Here is a 26,491-nt window from a genome sequence, read left to right as displayed (position 1 = left end):
GTAAAGACTTTCGGCACTGTCCATGCTGTTGTTTAGTTGTTTAGTCGTGTCCGACTCTTCGTGACCCCCTGGACCAGAGCACGCCAGGCACTCCTGTCTTCCACTGCCTCCCGCAGTTTGGTCAAGCTCATGCTGGTAGCTTCGAGAACACTGTCCCACCATCTCGTCCTCTGTCGTCCCCTTCATCTTTCCCAACATCAGGGTCTTTTCCAGGGGGTCTTTTCTTCTCATGAGGCGGCCAAAGTCTTGGAGCCTCAGCTTCAGGATCTGTCCTTCCAGTGAGCACTCAGGGTTGATTTCTTTCAGAATGGAGAGGTTTGCTCTTCTTGCAGTCCATGGGACTCTCAAGTCTCCTCCAGCCCCAGAATTCAAAAACATCAATTCTTTGGCGATCAGCCTTCTTTATGGTCCAGCTTTCACTTCCATACATTACTACTGGGAAAACCATAGCTTTTACTATACGGACCTTTGTTGGCAAGGTGATGTCTCTACTTTTTAAGATGCTGTCTAGGTTTGTCATTGCTTTTCTCCTTTAATTTCATGGCTGCTGTCACCATCTGCAGTGATCATGGAGCCCAAGAAAGTAGAATCTCTCACTGCCTCCATTTCTTCCCCTTCTATTTGCCAGGAGGTGATGGGACCAGTGGCCATGATCTTCGTTTTTTTGATGTTGAGTTTCAGACCATATTTTGCGCTCTCTCTTTCACCCTCAATAAAAGCTTTCCCCTTTTTCCAGGACATGTCCCCTTTTTCATGGGTATGTAAAACAAGAGTCATCATGTTACCGGAAAAATCCGAGGGCTCCCTTGGACAAAAACAAAGACACCAACCAGGATAACTTGGAGCAAAACAGCAGCCTGTAGGCTTGGCCTTTATTGAACTGTTGCAACAGGGTGTTCCCCTCACTTGCAAGAGAGAGGAAAGACCCAGAAAGATGGTCTGCCAGACCTTATAAAAACTTTTGAAATTCCCATCCTCCAGGTCAAGCCCACCCCCAGAAACATCATGCATACATTACAGAAAGGAGGGGTTGACATCATGCATACATTACAGAAGGGGTTGACACCATGCATACATTACAGAAAGGAGGGGTTGAGGGAGGAGTTGTGGTGGTAACCTGAGTGTCCTGTCACCTGGCTGGTTCTTCCTTTCCCCCTGCCCATGAGTCACTTCCAGGAGACAAAATAAAAAATTCCTTCCAGTAGCACCTTAAAGACCAACTAAGTTAGTTCTTGGTATGAGCTTTCGTGTGCATGCACACTTCTGTGTATCTGAAGAAGTGTGCATGCACACGAAAGCTCATACCAAGAACTAACTTAGTTGGTCTTTAAGGTGCTACTGGAAGGAATTTTTTATTTTGACTATGGCAGACCAACACGGCTACCTATCTACTACTGATTCCAGGAGACAAAGGGGAGTCTGCAGTTTCCTGCCCCCAGAGGGAAGATCTGATTATTGTCCTTTGTTTCAGTCCATGCTGAATCCACTCCCATATGCAAGTTCTTTGTGATCTTGATTGTCTTCTGTCTGGGATCATCAGGGTTGACATAGCAACTGGGCAGGGCTCCTGTGTATGTGCTGGTATGCTCAAGGGATTATGGCTGACCAGAACCAAGTCACCCCCCTTCAATAGTCCTTGTCACATGGAGTAAAATAAAATGGAACAGTGCAAATCCGATGTATGGTTGATTTTTCTATGAATTTATAACAGGAATGTGGCGTATGTAGTGTGTGAGTGTGAGTGTGTGTGAAGTTTGTACAAACTGAATGATTGGGGTGGGGGGGTTCCTGCTACAATCATAGCGATCCATGGTTAAAAGTAGAAGTCAGCATATGTGTCCTCTTTTTTGCTCTTCAAAACATGGCAACCCTAGAAATACCATAGTTCTTGAATCCAGGTCACCGTCCCACCCTATTCATACACAAATATGCCCTTTAAACAGAATTTGAAGGATCTGGAAGTGTAAGAACAATTGAGAAAGGTTTCTCTTCTGCAGAGGAAAGATTCAGAGTGATTAGGAGAGCCAGGATGGCATTTGGGGGTTGTTCTGTGTGCTAAAAATAATGTGTAATTTTTTCAGGGAATATCTCCTAAATTTTGAAGGATTGGTTTCCTGTGGAGTGTGTGTATGTTTTGTGTGTGTACCCTAAATATTATAACAGTGGCTGTGAAGGATGGGGAGAAAATCCCTCTTCAGCCTGTGAGAAAAGAAAATAGCAATTTATAATAGTAGTAGTAGTAGTAGTAGTAGTAGTAGTAGTAATAATAACAATAATAATAATAATAATAATAATAATAATAATAATAATAATAATTTTTTATTTATACCCTGCCCTTCCTGGTTCAGAAAACCGGGCTCAGGGCGGCTAACAACAAATTTAAAACACTTAGTTGATGCAACAAAAAACAGCATAAAATACAGTATAAAACACGAATAACAATAAATTCAGAATTCAAAAATCATTTTAGGGGGGAAATCCATCCAATAAACTCTAATTTATTGTAGAAGAACAAGCAACTGGATCTATCATGGAGCAGCTTTGAAGTGACAAGGATATAAAGAGGATATAAAGGTTTATTCAAAATGTGGCGAGCTTCCTAATTACACAAACATTTAGCCAAGAATATAAAACCTACAGCAGCTAATAGCTAAATTATAATTACTCATTAATACATACAAAAGAAGCAGAGTTGCTAGGGGGAAGTAAAAATGCAGGAACATTCAGAGGAGTAAAATGTACTTATATTGGGAGGTCTGACGTAACGCCCAGGCACATTGCACTAATTAATCAAACCATCACAAGGCTAATTTCACCTGGGCAAGGTAAATTCTTGACTGTGGCTAGTAGCCATTGGCAGGGGACCTCAGATTCCTGTTTGGCTATAGGTGGCCTTGGTCAAGTGATACATCTTGTCTCTGCCAACGCTTGGGCTGCTAAGTTTTGACCGCAGCTTGGTCTGCCAGCTCAGTTATGTTGCTGCTAAAGGCAGAAGAGCGGGTGGAGGCAATAAAAGTTGGCAACCCTGAGGCCCATCATTTTAAGTGGCACCCTCTGCTGCATCCCACAGAACTTGCACCAGAGAACTTGCATCCCACAGAACTTGACACAACGGCTGGGAATTGCAGCGAGGGAGAGTGATCGCATGTTCAGGTCCTGTTTGCGGGTTTCCTTAAAGGCATTTGATGGCCTCTGTGAGAACAGGATACTAGACTAAATGGGTCATTGTCCAGTTATAAGAAAAACTGCTCCCTCTTGCTTATGGGGTATTCCAGAGCCCATATAGAGTCCTTAAGTGGGTTCCCTATTGGTAGGAGAAATAATAGAGACCAACCAGAGAATAACTGAGAAGCAAAGCGGCTAGGAAGCCTGATCTTTATTGAAGGAACTCAAGTCATAACCTTTATTGCATTAGCATACAGCCATAGCAAAGTAAGACAATACAAAAAATGCTAGAGAAGGAACTGTTGCAACAGGGTCCCCACTCACCACACGCAGGAGGGACGAGAACCCAGAATCAAGGTGTGCAAGCTCTTGTATTTCTTGTTGTTTAGACGTGTCCGACTCTTCGTGACTCCCTGGACCAGAGCACGCCAGGCACTCCTGTCTTCCACTGCCTCCCGCAGTTTGGTCAAACTCATGCTGGTAGCTTCAAGAATACTGTCCCACCATCTCGTCCTCTGTCATCCCCTTCTCCTTGTGCCCTCCATCTTTCCCAGCATCAGGGTCTTTTCCAGGGAGTCTTCTCTTCTCATGAGGTGGCCAAAGTATTGGAGCCTCAGCTTCAGGATCTGTCCTTCCAGTGAGCACTCAGGGCTGATTTCCTTCAGAATGGAGAGGTTTGATCTTCTGCAGTCCATGGGACTCTCAAGAGTCTCCTTCAGCACCAGAATTCAAAAGCATCAATTCTTTGGCGATCAGCCTTCTTTATGGTCCAGCTTTCACTTCCATACATCACTACTGGAAAACCATAGCTTTAACTCTACAGACCTTTGTTGGCAAGGTGATGTCTCTGCTTTTTAAGATGCTGTCTAGGTTTGTCATTGCTTTCCTCCCAAGAAGCAGGCGTCTTTTAATTTCATGACTACTGTCACCATCTGCAGTGATCATGGAGACCAAGAAAGTAAAATCTCTCACTGCCTCCATTTCTTCCCCTTCTATTTGCCAGGAGATGATGGGACCAGTGGCCATGATCTTCGTTTTTTTTGATGTTGAGCTTCAGACCATATTTTGCACTCTCTTATATCCCTTATATAGACTTTTGAAATTGCCCACCCTGTAGCCCAAGACCACCATCCCTCAGAACATCATACCTACATCACAGAAGGAGGCAGAAATCCTGCCCGCCAGGACACCTGATAATGGTCACTGATTGCATTACCTGTGCAGTCTGGCAATTCTTTTGTGATGGTTAATAGTTCCTGAGTCCAGGTCACAGGCTCACCCTATTCAGACACAAATTTGCCCTTAAGACAGGATTTGCAAGCAAAAAGACAATGGGAAGGCTTTCTCCCTTACTGCAGAGGAATATTTGAGGTCATTGAGAGAGTCAAAATGGCTTCAGCATTGCTCTCCCTTACTATTTCAGACACATGGTTCATATATTTAGATATGTGTGTGTTAATAATAATAATAATAATAATAATAATAATAATAATAATAATAATAATTTATTATTTATACCCCGCCCATCTGGCTGAGTTTCCCCAGCCACTCTGGGCGGCTTCCAATTGAATGTTAAAAACAATACAGCATTAAATATTAAAAATATTAATGAATATTTATTACATATTTGAGACCTTAATTTTTTTGTAACATGATCCAACAGGTTGATCTCATCTAATATGAAGAAACAAGCCTCCTTCTTAACTTTCCTGACCATCTCCAAGCACCCCACCTCTGCACACCCACAGAATATTGCATATATACAGAATCACCTCTCTCTTAGGCAAGCAACAGAAGCTTAATCTGCCATGTCTGGCTATTGAGAGGGTGGCTTTTTTTGTTTGTTAAGAGGCAGCTGGTGGGCGGAACTGGGGACGATATGTGTCAGAGGGTTTAGTCTCCCAGCCCCACCGTCCCATCTTCAGAACCCCATTTTTGTCCGTCTCCGTAAGTCCTCTTTATGGGGAGGGCATGGCTGTCTGGTCTTTTAGTAGGTCTGCTCCAGCTTAAGAGGTGGAACGCTGCAACATTTTGTTGTTGTTCCCATTTGTTATTGTCATCATCTCACGAAGTGATGCCACACGCAATGCAACATAGCATGCTCATTACACGGGCGTTGAATTATCCTGTTCATAACTGATGCAAGAAGGTGAGAAGAATGTAAGGAAGACTGTAAGGAAGACTGGATCAGGCCAGTGGCCTATCTAGCCCTGAATCTTGGTCTCACGGTGGCCAATCAGATGCCATCAATTGTTATTAATTGTACTTTATTATTAACAGCTATGATAACACCATTGTAAATATCAGTTATAAGAACTCTTTTGGCAACATCAATAAGATTAATAACAACAGGTCTCTGAATACTTGGGAAGCGCATGATTCATAAGTACACCTGGATCTGCAAACATACAAATGCGTGAGTCAAAAGAAATGATTCTTAATGGGAAAAGTTACAAAGCATATGCTTAAATCACCATACCTTTGAAAACAAATGGACTTTAAAAAACCAAGCAAACCCTTTTTAAAAAAGTGTTTCCCCCAGCTTGAGCTGAAAGGCACTCTGCCCATGCTCAGAAACGCTGGTGGCTGTCATATATGCATATGTCATATATGCATATGCATCAAAAAATATTAAGGGGCTCAGAAATGCTTTTAAATAAGTATATGAAAGTATTCTCGCACCTACGGAAAAGGAAGGCAAGCACTCTGTAATTTCGTATAGCGACCATTCACTTTTTTCTTGATAGTGTTTGACTTGTAAAAAGCTTAAATAAAACGTTTCTTTATTTTTTAAATAAAAAGTACGCACACATTTCCCTCCCCGCTCCAAGAATTTCGCGCAGTCTCAAGCACCCATTGAGAAAAAGGAAAACTCCGAGGAATCCCCGCCCCCAGGAGGGAGGGGGTCGGAGTGGGCGTGGCCTTATCTCGCCCCGCCCCTTCCTTCCCCATTGGCTGCTCCCATTCCCCCTCCCTCCGCGCGGTCCTCCAGCATCCCAGAATGCCGCCGTTCCCGGAAGTGGCGCGCTTTCCCTCAAGCGAGAGAGAGAAGAAGAGAGGAGGCGGGTGAGTAGTCGAGCGTCGCGGGGCAGGCCGGGATGGAGGAGGACGAGCTGGACTTGGCCGACGAGCTGGAGGCCGCCCTGCAGCTGGCGCCGGAGGTGCAGCTGGCCATCGAGCAGGTGAGGGAGACCCGGGCGGGAGAAGGTGAGGGAAAGGGGGCGGGGCTGTGCATGCTAATGTGGGAGTTCGGGGTAGGCGGGGCTCCTGTAGTCCCTCAGCGATTGGACGGAGTGTAAGGAGGCGGGGCTATGTATGCTAATATGGGGCTTTGTGGTGGGAGGAGGCGCCTGTATCTCCAAAGCGATTGGGTGAAGTGTGAGTAAGGGCGGGGCTCTGTATGCTAATATGGGGGTTCTGTGTGGGGAGGGACTGTAGGGAGTGGGGGGCTGTTTTAAATTGAGGGGGGTCTATTTGGGTGTCTTTGAGGAGAGGGACGTTGTGGGGGTGCTGCTTATCTTGGGGGGGTCGTGATGTTTTTTCTTCTGTATTGAATTTTTCTATACTTACCTTCGTTGTAAATGATCATTTACGTCAGTATTTTAAACCAATAAAGATTTACCATGAAAAATAATAATTTGGGGAGGGGGGGGTCAAGTGCTGGTTGAATGACCGGCTGCTGGATAGGAGACCCCCTGTCCATAGGGCAGCAGTTTCTTATTTATTTGCAGCATTTATACCCCACCCTTTTTATATATTGAGCTCAAGGTGATGTACATTAGTATTGTTGTTTAGTCGTGTCTGCCTCTTCGTGATCCCCTGGACCAGAGCACGCCAGGCACTCCTGTCTTCCACTGCCTCCCGCAGTTTGGTCAAACTCATGCTGGTAGCTTTGAGAACACTGTCCAACCATCTCGTCCTCTGTCGTCCCCTTCTCCTTGTGCCCTCCATCTTTCCCAACATCAGGGTCTCTTCCAGGGAGTCTTCTCTTCTCAGGAGGTGGCCAAAGTCTTGGAGCCTCAGCTTCAGGATCTGTCCTTCCAGTGAGCACTCAGGGCTGATTTCCTTCAGAATGGAGAGGTTTGATCTTCTTGCAGTCCATGGGACTCTCAAGAGTCTCCTCCAGCACTATAATTCAAAAGCATCAATTCTTCAGCTCTTTATGGTCCAGCTCTCACTTCCATACATCACTACTGGGAAAACCATAGTACTATACTATACGGACCTTTGTCAGCAAGGTGATGTCTCTGCTTTTTAAGATTCTGTCTAGGTTTGTCATTGTGTACATTAGTATTGTGATTATTTATTAAATTGTGGCTCAGGGAGCAATTGGGTTGTGTGTACAGTGGTACCTCTGTATACGAACAGGATCTGTTCTGGAGCCCCGTTCGCATCCAGAAGCAAACGTAACTAGCGACGGCACGTCTGCGCACGCTCATGTCGCTTTTCTTTCCCCCCCCAAAAAAATTTATTAATTTTCCAAACAATTATACAGTTTTCCAAAATACAACAGATTACTTCTTCTTTTTTTTTGAACTTCCCTCAGCGTCTTTGACAATCATCCGTATTCATAACTGTAATTACACATTCCTCCTTTCGTATTGCCATTACACTTCCCTTCTCCCACTATTTACTGCTAAGAATACTTCTCCATTTTTACAGTGCCTCTTGAAATCCCACTAGCGTTGTGTTCACACCACATATGTTTTTCAGATAATCTACAAACTTTCCCCGCTTTTCACCGCTTCTGCGCATGCGCGTGACGTCATGTTGAGCGTCTGCATATGCACAAGCGGCGAAACCCGGAAGTAATGCACTCCGTTACTTCCGGGTTTCCGCGGAGCGATACTCGAACATGCTCAACCCGAAGCGCATTCAACCCGAGGTATGACTGTGCAGTGGTACCTCGGGTTACAGACGCTTTGCATGTGTGTTTAGAACAGGGGAGGGGAGAGCGTTTGTCATGGGCATGACACGCATGCAGCCAGAGAATTCAGTTTGCAAATGCCGCCCTCAAAGGTTGACTCCCCCCACCCAAAGGTTGACGCAATGGTTGCAGAGTGAAGGATTTAAATGCCAAAGGAGGTCAGTGTGACCTGGCTGCGTTTACTTGGTCAGATAAAGAGCAGGGAGCGGAATGGGTTTAAGGACCGTTCCCCATTAAAACAGACAGAACCTGCTTGGGGTCTTAGTTCGGTGGTAACAGTAGCATAAAAATAAGGGGAAACAAGCAAGATGCAGCAAACAACTCATACCATTCAAAACAAACGCGTAGTGATTCAGGATTAGGGGGGACAGGAGGGCACTGGGATTGGAAGCAGGTAGTGGGAACGTGTTTGCATGATGCCAGAGTCAGTAAGGTGAGGCTGAGCTGCATTGGAGAAGATTTTGCTGGTGAAGCAGAATTTGGGAAGGATGGAGGGAGAGGTAGGGGAGCCTGAAGCAGCCTCTGTGCAGGCCAGGGTGGGATCCTGACCCCTGTCTCCCAGCCTCTCTCCATAACCAAGGAAGGAAGGAACGTGATCCTGTTCAGTTTCTGTTAATTGATTCTCATGGGAACTTACAGATTCTGGCTTCACACAATTAACTCAAGGCAGTGTCAATTTACTCTTGGCAGAAAGCCAAGGTCTGCTTGACCTAGAAACTACTTACTCTGATTGGTTAACGACCAGCACTCAACTCTGTTATCTAGGAATGCTAGCACAGTTTGGTGTTAGGTGTGTTAGGAGTAGGAGTAGAAGTGCTGTGTATGGTTATGAGAGAGAGAGAGAAAGAATGGATTTATTTTGCTTTGTTTTGTATGCAGAAACTCTGCTGGTTTTATTTTTTCCTTTTAATAAATCCTGTAAATAGTTTGAGTCTAGCTGACTAGTCATTTCCACCTCGACTAGCTTCTTCGCTGTGCAGGAAAACTCTGCTACGTTTGGGCTAAAGCCATTAGAGCTATGCCTGATACTTCAAAGTTCCATGAGATCCATACCCCACAAACCACTGCACAGCCTCTCTGTTTTTACCATGGTGCTGGACATTTGCTGTTTTTGGCACAGCGTGTGTGTTGCTGTGTTCCTTTTCGTCTTTTATTTGAATTGCTATGGTTTGAGGTTTTAATGTAAGTCACATTTATTTATTTATTTATTCATTTATTTATTTATTTCATTTATAATCCCATCTTTTTCTCCGAGGAGCTCAAGGTTCTCTCTCTCTCATTTAATGCCCACAAAAACCCTGTGAGGTGGGTTAGGCTGAGAGGCAGTATGACTTGCCCAGGGTCACCCAGTGAGTTCCATGGCCAAGCGGGAATTTGAACCCCAGTGTCTCCCAGGTCATAGTCCAACACTCCACGCCGTACAGGCTCTTTTGTAAGAGAAACAACTAACACATACAGTTAATAATAGTAACTTCCGTTCCTTTTCTTGACCCCTAGGTTTTTCCGAGTCAAGATCCGTTGGACCGAGCTGACTTCAACGCTGTGGAGTACATCAACACGCTTTTCCCGACCGAGCAAGTGAGTGCATGGCGACACAATTGTGAAAAACAGTTTCTTCTTTTACCCTGTTTTCTGCTGGTAGATTCATAAGAGATTCACAAAACAATAGTAAAACGTTGGAGAGTTTCCCTTGCCTCCTAACAGGGGTGATCAAGTTCTGGGGTCCATCGATGGTTTATCCATTGCCTTCTAAATATCTTTTATCGAGGGCATTTCTGCAAAAGACAAATAAAAGCTGCTGAAAACACAAAAGCAGCAAATACAGTTAAGGCAAGATTAAAAGACTGCCGCTGCCATTAAATCCAGCCAGTTTAGCCTGTGGCAAGGGATGGTGGGAGTTGTAGTCCGACAGTATCTGGGAAGCTAGGGTTGACGAATGATGATGGTCTGAGGGAGAGAGCCTACTTTTGGTCTCTATGGCTTGTCTCATTTTGCTGTGTCTTGTTTGTCCACTAGAGGCCACCGTTCTTCTTCTGTTAAGCAAGATCAGAACATAGGAGGCTGCCTTATAGTGAGTCTGGGCGGCTTCCACCATATATAAAAACATAATAAAACATGAAACATTAAAAAACTTCCCTATACAAGGCTGCCTTATTCTAAAAGTTGTATAGTTGCTTATCTTCTTGACAGAGGATGTTTAACTCCTCCAACATTTCTTTGATGAAAATAGGGATGTCTTAAGGTGGTGCTGTGGGTTAAACCACAGAGCCTAGGGCAGGGGTCTGCAACCCGCGGCTCCGGAGCCGCATGTGGCTCTTTTACACCTTTGCCGCGGCTCCAGGGCAGATACTAGCGAGGGGAGGAGGCGCATTGTGCGCCCCGACACTCCCCACTGTGGCGGGCGCTGTACTGGCTGTGATGTCGCATGGGGGCGGTGCGTGCGTTAGTCACGCACCGTCCCAACGTTGCCTTCCCGCCCGCTGTCAGATCGCGGCTCCGGAGATATATTTGTTTTAAATGTCGCAATGCTTTTGCGGCTCGGCTCCCAGTTGTTTTTTCTTCGGAAACGGGTCCAAGTGGCTCTTTTTGTCTTAAAGGTTGCAGACCCCTGGCCTAGGGCTTGCCAGTTCGAATCCCCGCGATGGGATGAGCTCTTGTTGCTCGGTCCCTGCTCCTGCCAACCTAGCAGTTCGAAAGCACACCAGTGCAAATAGATAAATCGGTACCGCTCTGTTGGGAAGGTAAACGGCATTTCTGTGCGCTGCTCTGGTTCGCCAGAAGTGGCTTAGTCATGCTGGCCACATGACCAGGAAGCTGTATGCCGGCTCCCTCGGCCAATAAAGCGAGATGAGCGCCTCAATCCCAGAGTCGGCCACGACTGGACCTAATGGTCAGGGGTCCCTTTACCTTTAAGGAAAAGTAGGACATTCCGGGATCAAATCAGAGCCCGGCTTCTGTAAATCCAGGACTGTCCCTGGAAAATAGGGACACTTGAAGGGTTTGCCAACAGGCAACATAGTCTTCTCAGCATGGAGGGCCAAATCCCCATTCTGTTGACATTGCATATGCAGCTAAATAACTGACCCCACCTTTCTCTCCTTTTTCTTTGACAGTCTTTGGCAAACATTGATGATGTGGTGAACAAGATCAAGCTGAAAATAAGGTAAGCAGGGCTATCTTAAAAATTATTATCAATGGGGCTGGTGTGGGGCAGGAAAAGCTGCTGTTCCTTTAGACTAGGGAAGGGGCTGACTGTCTTTGTCCCACCTTAACCCCCGCCAGCCTGCTGGAGGCTCTATGGCAGCAGTGGCAATAGCACCCTGGGTGCATGGAGACACATTGGAAATGGCACAGCTGAAAAACACAGAGAAGATAAAAGGCACACAGCCTCTTGCCTGAGGAAAGGGGAGCGGTTGCTTCCTTCTGACTCGTGGAGTGATTGCTGTGATGACAGAGGAGCTGGCTCCTTCAGAATAGGGCAGGCTTGCTTCAGTTCAGGAGCGTAGCTGTTTTTTATTTAAACCACTTACCGTATTTTTCGCCCTATAGGACGCACTTTTTCCCCTCCAAAAATGAAGGGGAAATGTGTGTGCGTCCTATGGGGCGAATGCAGGCTTTCGCTGAAGCCTGGAGAGCGAGAGCAGTAGGTGCGCACCGACCCCTCTCGCTCTCCAGGCTTCGTGGACCTCTCAGCAAGCAGCGGAACGCTCCCGCTGCTTGGGGAGAGTTGCCGGGATCCCGAAGCCTGCGCGCGCTGATCTCAGCGCGTCCAGGCTTCGCGGAACTCTCCTCAAGCAGCGGGAACGCTCCCGCTGCTTGGGGAGAGTTGCCGGCATCCCGAAGCCTGCGAGCGCTGAGATCAGCACGTCCAGGCTTCGCGGACCTCTCCGCAAGCAGCGGGAACGCTCCCGCTGCTTGGGGAGAGTTGCCGGCATCCCGAAGCCTGCGAGCGCTGAGATCAGCACGTCCAGGCTTCGCGGACCTCTCCGCAAGCAGCGGGAGCCACCGCTGGGCTCCCACGGCTTGCAGAGAGCTGCCTGTTTGGGGGCTGGGGTTGGGGGAAGCTCGGGCTGCCCCAGCCCCGCGCCTGGGGGGGAAATAATTTTTTCCCCTTTATTTCCCCCCCAAAAAACTAGGTGCGCCTTATGGGACGGTGCGTCCTATAGGGCGAAAAATACAGTATTTATTTGAGTAAGCTGTGTGTGGAAATCCGACATGGAAAACTGTGAAATGGTATAAAAGCTTGTGACTGTAAATTGTGGCCAACGCCTGAAACACGGGAATTGCAGCGAATGTGGAACTGTCGTCTTGCATTGCGGTAACCCTTTCTGGAACCTTGTAGCAAAGAGTGTGCAAGAAGTCGAATAAATATTATTAATAAGGAATACCGAGGTTCCAGTAAATCAGTAATTTAAAAACAGGAATTCAGTAATAACCTGGCTCATTCCTGCTGGTCAGGGAAAGCCTGGGCAAATAGTTATTTCTGGGGGAGGGGGGGTGTTCAAGAAACTTTACCCAGAGTAGACCTGTTGAAATCAATGCAACTAACTTAAAAATGTTCGTTAATTTCAATGGATCTGTAACTGCCCTGTGTCTTTTCAAGAACATAGGAAGACTGCCTTAGACTGAGTTAGACTAAGGTTACCAGATTTTTTCCAAAGAATCTGGGGACACTTTTTTGTTTGAAAAGAGAAAATTATTAAATTATTTTTAAAAAATATTTTTTTAAAAATAAAAAAGAAGTAATATCTTTTCTTCTGTGGGCAGATGGCCAGGTAGCCGGTAGCTCTTGCTCCCAGCTCAATTTGGGTTGCGGGGGAGGGGTGTGTCAGCGGTTCCCCCAATTGACGTGCCGGGCTTCCCCGGTTCCCCCTTGGCAGTGGCAGCAGCAGCCTGGAGCCATCTTGGCTGGCTGGCTTCAGGAGCTGCTCGCTGCTGTGGCGCCCACCATTTTGCCTCACCGGAAGTCCCCATATGTTGTGTCTTGTGCCGTTGAACCAATCACACAACATTCATTCCCTACTAATAAATCTACAGCACTTAAAATATAAATCCGGGGACATTAAATGAAATCTGGGGACGGATTTGTGAATCCGGGGACTGTCCCTGGGAAACGGGGACGTCTGGTAAACATAAGTTAGACCTTTGCTTGGTCCACGCTGCTGGGCGGCAGTGGCTCTCCAGGGTTTCCAGGCAGGGAATATCTCTCCCAGCCCACCTAGATATACTGGTGATTGACCTGGGGGCCTTCTGCCTGCTGAACAGAAGCTCTACCTCTTTTGCTGTCAGTCTGGCTGCCTGTTTGTTTGCTCTCCGCATGTCTGCCTGGGCCTAGCAGTCTGCCCCTTCCCTGCTCCCTGCCTCCGGGAAGTTCTCACGCAGGGTGCGATTGCAGGCAGATACCCGGAGGCAAATGCAATCTCCTCCTTTCTGAGATCGCTGTTGGGAAAAAGAACAAAACTTAACTTAGTCATTTACAGTGGTGCCCCACAAGACGAATGCCTCGCAAGACGAAAAACCCGCTAGACGAAAGGGTTTTCCGTTTTTCGATGTGCTTCGCAGGACGAATTTCCCTATGGGTTTGCTTCGCAAGACGAAAATGTCTTCTGAGTCTTGAGATTTTTTTCACTCCCCCCCCCTTTTTCTAAGCCGCTAAGCCGCTAATAGCCTTTTAGCCGCTAAGCCTTTAATAGCCGCTAAACCGCTAATAGCGCTAATCCGCTAAGCCGCTAATAGGGTTGCTTCGCAAGACGAAAAAACCGCTAGACGAAGAGACTCGCGGAACGGATTAATTTCGTCTTGCGAGGCACCACTGTAGTCGTGTCCGAGTCTTCGTGACCCCCTGGACCAGAGCACGCCAGGCACTCCTGTCTTCCACTGCCTCCCACAGTTTGGTTTTGTCTTTGTCCATGGAGTTTTCTTGGCAGGGATACTGGAGTGGCTTGCCGGTTCCTGCTCCAGGTGGATCACGTTTATTCAAATCTCCCCACTATGACCTGTGCATCTTGGGTGGCCCTGCACTGCATAGCTCATAGCTTCTCTGAGTTATTCAAGCCCCTTTGCCACGGCAAGGCAGTGATCCATGAAGGGGATTCCTGGGAGACCAGGGTTCAAATCTCCACTCAGTCTTAAAGCTCACAGGGTCACCTTGGGCTAGTCGTCGTTTCTTGGCCTAACCTACCCTGCAGGGTTGCTTTTTGGATGTGATAAGGCGGCGGAAAACTGTGTGTGCCGCCTTGAGATGGGATAGAAGTGCAATAAATCAAATTATACAGGAGTGGGGTTTCTTTTAACTCTCCATGGGACTGGTATACAGTGCTGGAATATTTGTGTTTAGAATATTGAAACAGCACGGTTTCCGCTTCCCTAAAATGGTCTCTTGAACAAACTGTAAAAAAAAAAAGACAAGAAAAGAGATCTGATGCTGAACATCAACTTCAGGCTGTCTCCCGTCTTTCTTTCTTCCCCTTTGCAGGCGTTTGGATGATAACATCCGGACTGTGGTGAGAGGTCAGACAAACGTCGGGCAGGATGGCCGCGAGGTACGAGTTTATTAAATTTCTCACAGCTGAATCTATCCAGGGAGACAGTCTGCCAGAGAAATGCAAGGAACAGCATTAAGGCAGTGGAACGGTCTCCTTCGAGGGGTGGTAGAATTTCCTTCCTTGGAGGTTTTTAAACAGAGGTTGGGTGGCCTTCTGTCATGTTGATCTAGTTGAGATTCCTTCATTGCGGGGGTTGGACTAGATGACCCCCGGGATCCCTTCCAACTCTACTATTCCGTGATTCTCTAGGTTCCCCCAGCCCTGTACTGAGGACTAGAAACCTGCATGGGTTGTTGGCCCCATGTTTCAAGACAATAATAATAATAATAATAATAATAATAATAATAATTTTTTATTTATACCCCGCCAGAGCCAGGCTCGGGGCGGCTAACACCAGTAAAATTACAATAAAAACATAATAGGGGAAAGAAAGAAAAAACCAATTTAAAATACAGGTTAAAATGCAATTTAAAATGCAGCCTCATTTTAAAAGTAGCCCATGGATCAAAACCGTAAGGGGAGGGAAAACATAAGGGTCAGAGTCTAAACCAAAGGCCAGGCGGAACAGCTCTGTCTTGCAGGCCCTGCAGAAAGATGTCAAGTCCCGCAAGGCCCTAGTCTCTTGTGAAAGAGCGTTCCACCAAGTCGGGGCCAGTACTGAAAAGACCCTGGCCCTAGTTGAGAGCAATCTAACCACCTTGCGACTTGGGACCTACAAAGTGTTGTCATTTGTGGACCTTAAGGTCCTCTGCGGGGCATACCAGGAGAGGCGGTCCCGTAGGTACGAGGGTCCTGGGCCGCGTAGGGATTTAAAGGTCAAAACCAGCATCTTAAACCTGACCCTGTACTCTACCGGGAGCCAGTGCAGTTGGGGTTCAAGGTGGTTTCCAGCTCTTGGCAAGCTGATCTGGGCTGTGTACCCACCTTAACTCTGTGAAGGTTTCCTTATAAAAAAATAGCATGTTGGAGTTTGTGTGTGTGTGTGTGTGTGTGTGTGTGTGTGTGTGTGTGTGTGTCCCTGAAAATGAGCAAGTATACCTGAATATGTGGTACCTTTAAGAATTGGGTCTGGATATAAGAAAGAGCGGGGCATACAGGATCATCTATTTCTAGCTGTAAAAAAAAATCCCTTTGTGGGTTCAATCCCCACGTTGGGCCAAAGATTCCTGCGTTGCAGAGGGTTGGACTGGATGACCCCTGGGATTCCTCCCAATTCCATGATTATATGATTCTTGCCCTTGTCACTTCTGAGGAGATGGCTGCTAGTTGAGAGCCAGCATGGTGTAGTGGTTAAGAGCGGTGGACTCGTAATCTGGTGAACCGGGTTCGCTTCCCTGCTCCTCCACATGCGGCTGCTGGGTGACCTTGGGCCAGTCACACTTCTGTGAAGTCTCTCAGCCCCACTCACCTCACAGAGGGTTTGTTGTGGGGGAGGAAGGGAAAGGAGAATGTTAGCCGCTTTGAGACTCCTTTGGGTAGTGATAAAGCAGGATATCAAATCCAAACTCCTCCTCTTCTTCTTCTAGTTCTTTCCTTGTTAATATTTGGCTGCACTGGAATTTTTTTCTGCATCTGACTCTGATTTATATATTTTGGCCAGCTGGTACCACTTGGTGTCTCTTAGTTTATTTCAGAACGGACTTAAAATGCTCTATTGTGCGTATTCCGTAACATTTCCGCTTCTAACTGTGGAGGCAGCGCATAGTAATAATAATAATAATATAATTTATTATTTATACCCCGCCCATCTGGCTGGTTTTCCCCAGCCACTCTGGGCGGCTTCCAATAAAGTACTAAAATACAGGGGTCTGTTAAACATTAAAAGCTTCCCTAAACAGGCCTGCCTTCAGATGTCTTCTAAAAGTTTGGTAGTTATTTTTCTCTTTGACATCTGGTGGGAGGGCGTTCCATCTGGTGCCCATTTCTGCCTCATGTGGAGGAGAGTTCCACAGATTATGCGCTGCGTGATTAAGTCCTTTTCTTTTCTCCGTCCTGAATCTTCCAAAAGTGCCGTGCAGGTTGAAATAGTGAAAGCAAGCCTGAGCGATGCGCGTGGCCGCACAGCCTCACTTCTTTGCGATTTTTTCCTGCCACAAAAGCTCCGTTGAACTGGCGGCTGTTTTTGGAACTACAAAGCCGGCAGGAATCTCAGGAATTTCCCGGCTCCAGCAGTTAATAGGTCAGAGCGTAGGGAAAGCAGAGCAGGTCGTATTACACAGGAAAAGCCTCTTGAATGGCATTTTGGTCTGCAGTGGGTTCCCCCCTCCCTTCTTTTTCCTCCCACCCCAAAGAAGCCAGACGAAAAAGGAAAACCCTGGCAAAATAATTTCTTCTCCTGAGCTGCTTTGTCCCCAGGGAGGTGCAAGGAGAGAAGAGATTGTCTGTCTGTGATAATAGCCTAATTAATAATGGCTTGTAGAGCTGAAAGCTCCCCCCTCCCCAAATCATGTTCTGGCCTGCTTTCCTCCCCCTCCCACCCTTTCGAAATGAAGGGAACCTTTGTTCAACACTAAAAATGTATGGCGCTTCAGATTTATTTTTTTTTTAAAGTGAAAAGAGGCTTATGTGTCCTCAGCCACACTACTCCTCTTTTTCAGAATAATAGATTTGCAGAGTTGTTAGGGACCCTGCGGGTCATCTAGTCCAACCCCCTGCAATGCAGGAATCTTGCACCCAGTTTGGGGCTCGAACCCACAACCCGGAGATTTAAGAGTCTCGTGCTTCACTGACTGAGCCATCCCAGCAGTTGATGCACTGTGATGCTGCTACAGGCTGCACCGATGGCCACCCAATCGGATGGTTCAGTTCCAGGGACTGGGCACATTCGCATCCATACTTGCCTCTGCGAACCACACAAGGAGGATTCAAGAGAGGGTCTTTCCATCACTTTTTGAAAAAAGTGGACACCCCAAGGACAGATCTCAGGATCTTTTCTTTCCACGCAGAGCAGATGTTGTGATTGCTGAGCTACAATCCCGCTTCCAAAATTTGGAATGTGCAATCTGTTATCGTGTACAAGCAGACAGGAAGTTAGAGATAGATAAATATATAGATTTAGATATAGATATGCGTGAGAGATATTAGCTTCTCAGGGATGAATTGCAACGTTGTGCAGAAAGGTTATGTCACGTTGTGTCTAAACACAGGTAATTTTGGAATATTCTCCCCCTTTAACAATTTTATGAGATGGTGTTTTAGAACCCTTCCTCTTTTAATGCACTGTTCCTTGCTGATCTTCAGCCTAAAAAAGGCTCCCGGAGCAGCTTGCAGATGTCAACAATGAGATGAGACCGGCTTTTTTTTTTTTAAATGGCATGAAAGGAAAAGGCATTGGGAGGGAGGAGGAAAAATGTAAAACCAGGTGCTAGACCTCGGTTACAGAATTCTCATGGCAACCAGCTGGAAAGGAAGCAGCTGAACAAGAGCAGGAGGAAGTTGCTCCTGGTCTCCCAGTTGAGCCAATTTAGCAGCCCTGCTTCCCATTTTTTCCTGGTGAAATGGCTGCGTGATGGTTGAGGACGGGGCTGGATTTGCAGTCCACCCTGCTTCCCTTCTCTCCTTTGCTGCAACTGCTTCCATGACATTTAAAACGAAAAGACAGCGAACAGCAACCTTTAACATTGAAACCTTTGCATTAACTTGGGGCAGAAGGTGGGGTTGGGCTAGCAGGAGCTGCAGGTTGTGTCTGGAATACTTGTGGATTTTTTATTTTTTATTTTAAAATTGCAAGGCTTCGGGAGCTGCCCTGCACACCCAACTGTAACATTTCTCAAGTTTTGAGCGCGTTCTTTTTCTTTTTAAAAATACGCCACCCTAGATTTCATTTTTCTCTTAAGTTTGTTGGAAAGGCTTAAAATAGCCTCAGTTCTTCTGGCTTTCTGGTGGGTGCGCTTCGCTTTTGAAATGGGGCTTTTGTTTTGTCTTGCCCAAAATCTGCAGATGGATTTGTTTTTTTCTTTTTTAAAAAAGCTGCATCACTTAATGAGTCCTTTATGGGGAGGAAACAGCGGGAGCGCATTCCTGGGCAGGGCGTAACACACTCCCCGCCCCCCCCAGCAGTTCCAGACGGCGGCTATTTCTGACTCCTGGGCAGGGGCCCGGGAAAGCAGATCCCACTACTGCTACTGCAGTCGTCTCTCCTTCCAGTGTGAGACGGCATTGCAGATGTTTTCCCCCCCTTTCTCTCTCTCTCTCTCCCCCCCCCCTTTAGGATTTTTCTTCAGTTCTGCCCAGGAACACATGTTGACACAGTTTTGGTTGCCTCGCTTAAAAAGGGATACAGTGGTACCTCAGGTTAAGAACTTAATTCGTTCCGGAGGTCCGTTCTTAACGTGAAACTGTTCTTAACTTGAGGTACCACCTTAGCTAATGGGGCCTCCCTCTGCCGCCACACGATTTCTGTTCTCATCCTGAAGCAAAGTTCTTAACCTGAGGTACTATTTCTGAGTTAGTGGAGTCTGTAACCTGAAGCGTATTTAACCCGAGGTACCACTGTATTGTAGAGCATGGGTAGGCAAATTAAGGCCCGGGGGCCGAATCTGGCCCAATCGCCTTCTCAATCCAGCCCACGGATGGTCCGGGAATCAGCATGTTTTTACATGAGTAGAATGTGTCCTTTGATTTTAAAATGCATCTCTGGGTTATTTGTGGGGCCTGCCTGGTGTTTTTACATGAGTAGAACGTGTGCTTTTATTTAAAATGCATCTCTGGGTTATTTGTGGGGCAAAGGAATTTGTTCATTTCCCCCCCCCCAAAAAATAGTCCGGCACCCCACAAGGTCTGAGGGACAGTGGACCGGCCCCCTGCTGAAAAAGTTTGCAGACCCCCGGTGTACAGTCAGAAAAAGGGTTCAGAAAAGGGAGACTGGAATGGACATGGGGGTGTGAGGAAAGGTTGCAGCTTTCAGTTTGGGGCTTTTCAGTTTGCAGAACAGGCGAGTAAGAGGCGACCTGAGAACCGTAGGATTGTAGAACTGGAAGGCACATTAAGTACGTCCCCCTCCAGCACGGGAATCTTTTGCCCGATGTGGGGCTTGAAACTACAGCCGTGAGATTAAGGAATCTCATGGTCTACTGACTGAGAACCAGAGAGGTTTGTGAACCTCTGCATGGGGGATGGAGAAAGTGGTTAGAGAGGTGTTTTTCCTCCCTTGTAACCCTAAAGCTCACTGACAGCCAGTAGAGCTGAATTTTGGAAGATTCAGGATAGATGGGAGAAAGGATTTATTCACACAGCACATAGTTAAACGACAGAACTTGCTCACACAGGAGGCAAAATGACAGCCGCCAACGTAGATGGCTTTGCAGGAGGATTAGATGAATTATTGGAGAGTAAGGTTATCAGTAAGGGACGCGGGTGGCACTGTGGGTTAAACCACAGAGCCCTAGGACTTGCCGATCAGAAGGTCGGCGGTTCTAATCCCCGCCACGAGGTGAGCTCCCGTTGCTCGGTCCCTCCTCCTGCCAACCTAGCAGTTCAAAAGCACATCAAAGTGCAAGTAGATAAATAGGTACCTCTCCAGCGGGAAGGTAAATGGCATTTCCGTGCGCTGCTCTGGTTCGCCAGAAGCGGCTCAGTCATGTTGGCCACATGACCTGGAAGCTGCACACCGGCTCCCTCGGCCAATAAAGTGAGATGAGCCACGACTGGACCTAATGGTCAGGGGTCCCTTTACCTTTACCTTTCAGGTTATCAGTGGCTACAAGCCACAGTGCCTGTGTTCTCCCTCCACTGAGGCAGTAAACTTCCGAATGCTGCTCATTATTATTATTATTTATTAGAGTTGTACCCCACTGTGGCTTACATGGTTCTCCTCTCCTCTGTTTTACCCTTCACAACAGCTTTGTGAGGCAGGCCAGGCAGAGAGGAAGGAACTGGCCCAAGGCTGCCCAGTGAGCTTCATGGCTGGATGGGGATTCGGACCCTGATCTCCAGTTGCTCCCAGGCCCTGTCTGTGAGCTTCTGAGAGGAGACATCTGGTTGGCCACTGTGAGAACCGCCGCCTGGGTTGCATGGGCCATTGGCCTGACCCAGAAAGTTCTTCTGAAGTGGAAACTCCTCTTGGTTCAAATCCCACCCTCCCCCCCGCCGTTTTTGCAGAAAACCCAAAAGAAAGTTTGTTATTGGGTCTTATAGAACTGTCGAAAGTGGGATAAATAGAATTGTGGCATCGCCAGAGGTGTCAGCATCTGTGTTATCTGCATATTATCTGTTGCTATCTGTTTTTATTTTCTATTAAATTATATTATTGTTAACAGTTTTGTTATCGTTACTTAAGGATTGTAATAATAAACGAAAGAGCCTTGTGGCACCGTAGAGTTCTAGGAACTTTTATTCTAGTCCAAACTTTCGTGGGTCCTCTTTGATCAAAATGCCCTCAGCTGGCAGTTCACACCCTATTTGCCCTCCTTTTTGTTATTTCCGCAAGGGCTCAACACCCTTTTGGGATTTTCCCTGCCCACCAAGAGGACTAGGAGCTTGTTTTTTGCCTAGAGTCCAAGAAGCAGTAGCTTTCTGACCAGAAAAAAGGTTGAGCTCTTGCCGCTTGGCTCAAAAGAACTTGATCTCTGCCTAATTCCTCCTGAATTTGGAAACCAAACTTTAGTCTCCCTCTTCCTCCCTCCAGGCACTGGAAGAAGCCCAAAAGGCTATTCAGCAGCTCTTCGGCAAAATTAAGGACATCAAGGACAAAGCTGAGAAATCTGAGCAGATGGTGAGTGACGAATAATATCTTGTTGCCTGTTATTAATGGTGTCCTCAGCAATCTCCACCCCCCCTTTCCTTTTTCTGCTCCATTAGCACAACGTCCTACAGGAACCTTAACTGAGTCAGATCGCTGGTCCATCTGGCTCCATATTGTCTGCTCTGACCGGCAGCACCACTCCTGGATTTCAGGCAGGAGTCTCTCGAGACTCTACCTGCAGATTGAACATGCTTGCAAGGCAGACACTCTGCTGTGTCTGTGGCCCTTCCACAAACCGTGGGCGGCCCCTGAAGCAACTTTACCTGGCCCTTGGTAGTTTGAAAACAAGGAGAATATTTTTCAGAGCTTCTAAGGCAATGAAGAGATGACTCTTGGGTGTGCAGTACGCTGCCAACCTGTCTCTGGGTACAGGTTTTCCTTGCCGCCCTCCCTTCCAAAGCAATGACCTTGCACAGGACTTAGCATCCCTTGGCCCCACGGACAAAAGCCATTTGACAGCGGAGCCACGTCGCTAGAGGGACACTGGACTCTTCCCTCGGAGATTGTCCTCTTCTGCGGTGTCTACAGGCACAGCCGGGCCTCAGGCTCTCCTCTGGGGACGATGGGGCTCTGCAGTTGCTCCAGCCTGGAGCCGAGCGCTACCATCAGGCGTGGGGAACCTTTGGCCCTCCCAATGTTGCTGAACCACCCATCACCCCTGGCCATTGGCCCTTCTTCTTGGGGCTGATGGGAGTTCCAGTTCAGCAAGAACCAGAAGTTGGTGTCTGTTTCCAAGCAATGCGTCTCAGAGGGCACCTTTTTAAGGTGTTCTCCTAGAGGTTGGGAAACAGCGGCCCGCCTGGGTCTTCCTGGGCTACAGCTCGGTTCATCCCTGACCAAGGGCTTCTGGGAGTTGGAGTCCAGCAACATCCGGAGGACCACCAGTTCCGTATCCCTGCCTCAAAATTTGTGACCAGCGCTGTTTGTTCGCGAGCGGAAAGGGTTTTGGGTGGGGGACACGTTGGGGTGGATTTTGTGGCTTCTACAGACATGGGTGGGGAGAGGGAGGGGTCTGGAGTGGGTGTCTGGGCAGGTCAGCAAAAACTCCCATAGCGTCTGTGAAGTTAACTCTTTATTCAAAGAAACAAGATTGCTCCGGTGGCAAGGCCTAGTGAGCACAGCAGCGCTTCCTAGCAGATCTTGCCCCAATGAGGCATTTGTGGGGAACTGAAGCTGTCTAAGTCTCTCTCTGTGTGTACACAGTTTCTTGAATTCTTCTGTTTATCCTGGGAGCATATTCACCCAGTGCTTTTCCAGCTGCACTGGCTCCCAGTGGAGTACAGGGTCAGATTTAAGGTGCTGCTTTTGACCTTTAAAGCCCTTCACGGCCTAGGACCCTCGTACCTACGGGACCGCTTCTCCCGGTAAGCCCCACGGAGAGCCTCAAGGTCCATAAATAGCAACACCCTAGTGGTCCCAGGCCCTAAGGAAGTCAGATTAGCTTCAACCAGAGCCAGGGCCTTTTCAACACTGGCTCCAGCCTGGTGGAACGCTCTGCCTCATGAGACCAGGGCCCTGTGGGATCTGCTTTCTTTCCGCTGGGCCTGTAAGACAGAGTTGTTCCGCCTGGCCTTTGGCCTGGAGCCAATTTGATTCCCCCCCCCTTTCTTTTTTCTTTTCCTTCTCCTCCTGCGATGAGGTTTCAGTACTTTAATGTTGTATTTTAATTTTGTTTTTAAGTTGTATTCATTCAATTTGTTTTTATTATTGCTTGTTAGCTGCCCTGAGCCCAGCCTTGGCTGGGGAGGGCGAGGTATAAAGAAAATTATTATTATTATTATTATTATTATTATTATTATTATTCACCTGCGACAGGTGAAGGAAATCACCCGCGACATCAAGCAGCTGGACCACGCCAAACGCCACCTGACCACCTCCATCACGACCCTGAACCACCTCCACATGCTAGCTGGCGGAGTCGACTCCCTGGAGTAAGCAGTGCGCCCTGGGAGGGGGGTGCCATGATAATGTGGGCACACAGAGGGGGCTGAGGGAGGGGGGAACTGCGGCATGGAATTGGGTACGGGATTAGCTTTTGGGCAAACCCAACTTTTTTTTAAAAAAAAAAAAAAGAGTAAGCTTCTAGTCCTTAGGGGTTACAAGTCAGAGGAAGCTTGCAGTGGGCTGCATTGAAGGCAAGCAAAACTCAGCGGTGGGCGGGGCCAGGGTGACAGTGGGCGGAGCAATAAGGATCGATTTCGCCTGGAGACAGGGAGGACCTCGGGGGCCAGGCAGAGGCCTTGGGGGCCAGATTTGGTCGCAGGACCTGTGGCTCCCCACCCTGAGTAGGCTCCTTGGTCTGACTGGGTATAAGGCAGCTTCCAGTGTTTGATTTGATCCCCGACTTCTCTCTTCTAATTAAACCCCCCCCTTCTCCTCTCTCTTCCCCCCACTCCCATCTCTAGGGCAATGACGAGGAGGCGGCAGTATGGGGAAGTGGCGAACCTCCTGCAAGGGGTCGTGAATGTGCTGGAGCACTTCAACAAGTACATGGGGATCCCGCAGATTCGCCAGCTTTCCGAGAGGTGAGATGAGGGCGGTGATCTCCCGAGAGCCGGAAGAGGGAAGAGGGAAGCCCAGGAGCGTAGCAGCCGTTCAAAGTCTCTCTGTGTCAACAGAGGAGCAAATGTTAACTGAGTCCCTGCTCAGACATTCAGTTGCGCCTCTTTGGTCTGCAGAGACAAGGAGGGCATTCCTGCCTGGTTTCTCACTTTTAATAAAACGACTTCTCTCCGTCCATGGAAGATGTTACCATAAATTTACCCTGACATGCTTTCATGGGATTTGTGTTTTTAATAAAGTCAGGAAACCATACAAAGCGACCCTGTTAGCAGACAGGACTGTCAAAACAGTCCCTTGTACTCCAGGGTTCCTTCAACTCGCTTCTTAAATCTTCGTTTTCTCCCTTTAAGGAATATTCTGGTTAAAGGGCTGTCACCCTTGCTTCTTGAGTTGTTTCCGGTAAACTAGAGGCCACCGCCTCGTTTGGCTTGGCAGGCGTTTAATTCCCCAACTAGTTTTGCTAGGAACAAAAACTTCCTGCAGAAGCCTATGTTTGGCTACCTGAGCCCTAACCCAATTTCCTCGTTGGTTCCTGGGCAGGGTGAAGGCTGCCCAGAACGAGCTGGGGCAACAGATCCTGGCAGATTTCGAGGAAGCGTTTCCCTCTCAAGGCACAAAGGTAATGAAATAAAAATAAATCCCGGTCTCTCCCTTGCTTGCAGAAGTGCAAATGAGCTTCCCCTATTTCTCAACAACAAATATGGTGTTTGTAGCCCAGTTTTAGTGCAGCTGGCATGAGAATCATTTGTAGGGGAGAAATGGTAGCGGGGAGGGGAGGTGCTTCACCCTTTACCTTGCAACACCTCCCCATGGCTGCTTTTTCTGTTTGACCAGCCAATGTCCCAGATTGAGGAGAAAAGGAGCTGGGGCTGGAGAAGAGGGAAGCATCTCACACCCTCTGCTGTGTCTCCCCTGTCAGTGGTTCTTCTCTCTGCTCCCTCTTCTTTTTCACTTCTATAACTGCCCATCGCTGCATCATCTGCTTCATCCCAGATGTTTTATATTCACTATGACTCATTGCCGTACTCTGGGGTGTCCTGAATACCACCATTTGGTAGCCGAGCCCAAAACCCCAAGTCTCATTTGGATGCTTTTTTGGCTTTCCTGCTGCTGAAAGTGACCACGAGGGGATTGATAATCTCATCATTTATCAGTTTTAGACCCTTAAGTACTAGCAGTTGCCAGGACTTTGTCCTGTTCGCTTCTGCGTAGTTCCTTCCTTACCACAGATACAGTCATACCTCATGTTGTGTTAGGTTCATGTTGCGTCTTTTCGGCTTGCGAACGCGGCAAACCCGGAAGTATACTTCCGGGTTTTGCTGCGCGTGTGTGCGCAGAAGCATTCTGTGCGCTTTGCACATGCGCAGAAGCGCTCTATCGCGCTCCACACTTGTGCAGAAGCGCTGCTCTAGTTGCAGACTTTTTGGGGTGCGAACGGCACCCTGGAATGGATCATGTCCGCAACGAGAGTTACCACTGTATTATGATATACAGTGGTACCTCGGGTTACATACACTTCAGGTTACATACGCTTCAGGTTACAGACACTGCTAACCCAGAAATAGTGCTTCAGGTTAAGAACTTTGCTTCAGGATGAGAACAGAAATCGTGCTCTGGCGGTGCAGCGGCAGCAGGAGGCCCCATTAGCTAAAGTGGTGCTTCAGGTTAAGAACATTTTCAGGTTAAGTACGGACCTCCGGAACAAATGAAATACTTAACCCAAGGTACCACTGTATCGATATATCACGATGTTTAGCTGGTGATATATCACAGTGTTGAAAACCAGCCCTACTTGCATTTAATATATCCCCAAAGTACAGTCACTGGCGCCACTGGAAGCGAAAACCCTGAACTCTTTGCCTTTCTCCTCCCCGGCAGAGGGCTGGAGGTCCCAGCAACGTCCTGCGGGATGCCTGCCTGGTCGCAAACGTCTTGGACCCCAGAATCAAGCAGGAGATCATCAAGAAATTCATCAAGCAGCACCTCTCAGAGTACCTCGTGCTCTTCCAGGAAAACCAAGATGTAAGCCGGGATGTTCCCCCTGCGTAGAACTCTTAGCTTTTCATGGGCTGTTTAGATATCCTCCTTTCTTTTTTTTGGCTATGGGAAATGTATGCCAGGAACTTCCTTTGTGCTTGTAAGCATCTTAGATGGCACTTTGGCAAATGAGCAGCGTAGAAACCAACCAACACCAATCTATCTATCTATCTATCTATCTATCTATCTATCAATCAATCAACAACCTCTGTCTACAGCTGTTCTCATAGCGCCTCCCTCTCTCTCGCCCTCCAGGTCGCCTGGCTGGATAAAATCGACCGGCGTTACGCTTGGATCAAACGCCAGCTGGTGGATTACGAGGAGAAGTACGTCCGCATGTTCCCTGGGGAATGGTGCATGACCGAGAGGATTGCGGTCGACTTCTGCCACATTACCAGGTAGCGGGGCCCAGGGCGCTCTGCTTTATTTCTTTGCGGAAGGATTTTATATGCCACCGCCTGGTGTATAAGGTCAGGGTGGTGGACAGCAGCATAAGAACCCGCAGTTAAAAGC

The 26,491-nt window shown here is 47.6% G+C and overlaps 1 protein-coding gene and 1 long non-coding RNA gene across 4 annotated transcripts in view; one reads left to right on the top strand and one right to left on the bottom strand.

Moving 5' to 3' along the window:
- Window positions 1-26,491, bottom strand: part of LOC310695547 — a 132,170-nt gene that overhangs the window by 35,261 nt on the left and 70,418 nt on the right. The gene's annotated exons all lie outside the window — the stretch shown is intronic.
- VPS53 (VPS53 subunit of GARP complex) overlaps window positions 1-26,491 on the top strand; it is a 55,822-nt gene that overhangs the window by 4,665 nt on the left and 24,666 nt on the right. The window contains exons 1-10 of one of the 3 annotated variants that reach the window (XM_083479848.1): window positions 4,697-6,347; window positions 9,590-9,670; window positions 11,206-11,255; window positions 14,568-14,634; window positions 21,263-21,349; window positions 23,195-23,310; window positions 23,785-23,904; window positions 24,482-24,560; window positions 25,820-25,963; window positions 26,234-26,376. In XM_083479848.1, the coding sequence (XP_083335974.1) occupies window positions 6,264-6,347; window positions 9,590-9,670; window positions 11,206-11,255; window positions 14,568-14,634; window positions 21,263-21,349; window positions 23,195-23,310; window positions 23,785-23,904; window positions 24,482-24,560; window positions 25,820-25,963; window positions 26,234-26,376 (971 nt within the window). In that variant the 5' untranslated portion in view covers window positions 4,697-6,263. The other 2 variants (XM_083479850.1, XM_083479849.1) reach the window with 2 other exon arrangements.

The sequence above is a fragment of the Podarcis liolepis genome (genome assembly GCF_965112155.1).
Source record: "Podarcis liolepis genome assembly, chromosome: 16".
NCBI lineage: Eukaryota > Metazoa > Chordata > Lepidosauria > Squamata > Lacertidae > Podarcis > Podarcis liolepis.
The sequence above is the reverse complement of the archived record's forward strand: the minus strand, read 5'-3'. Positions and strand labels throughout refer to the sequence as shown.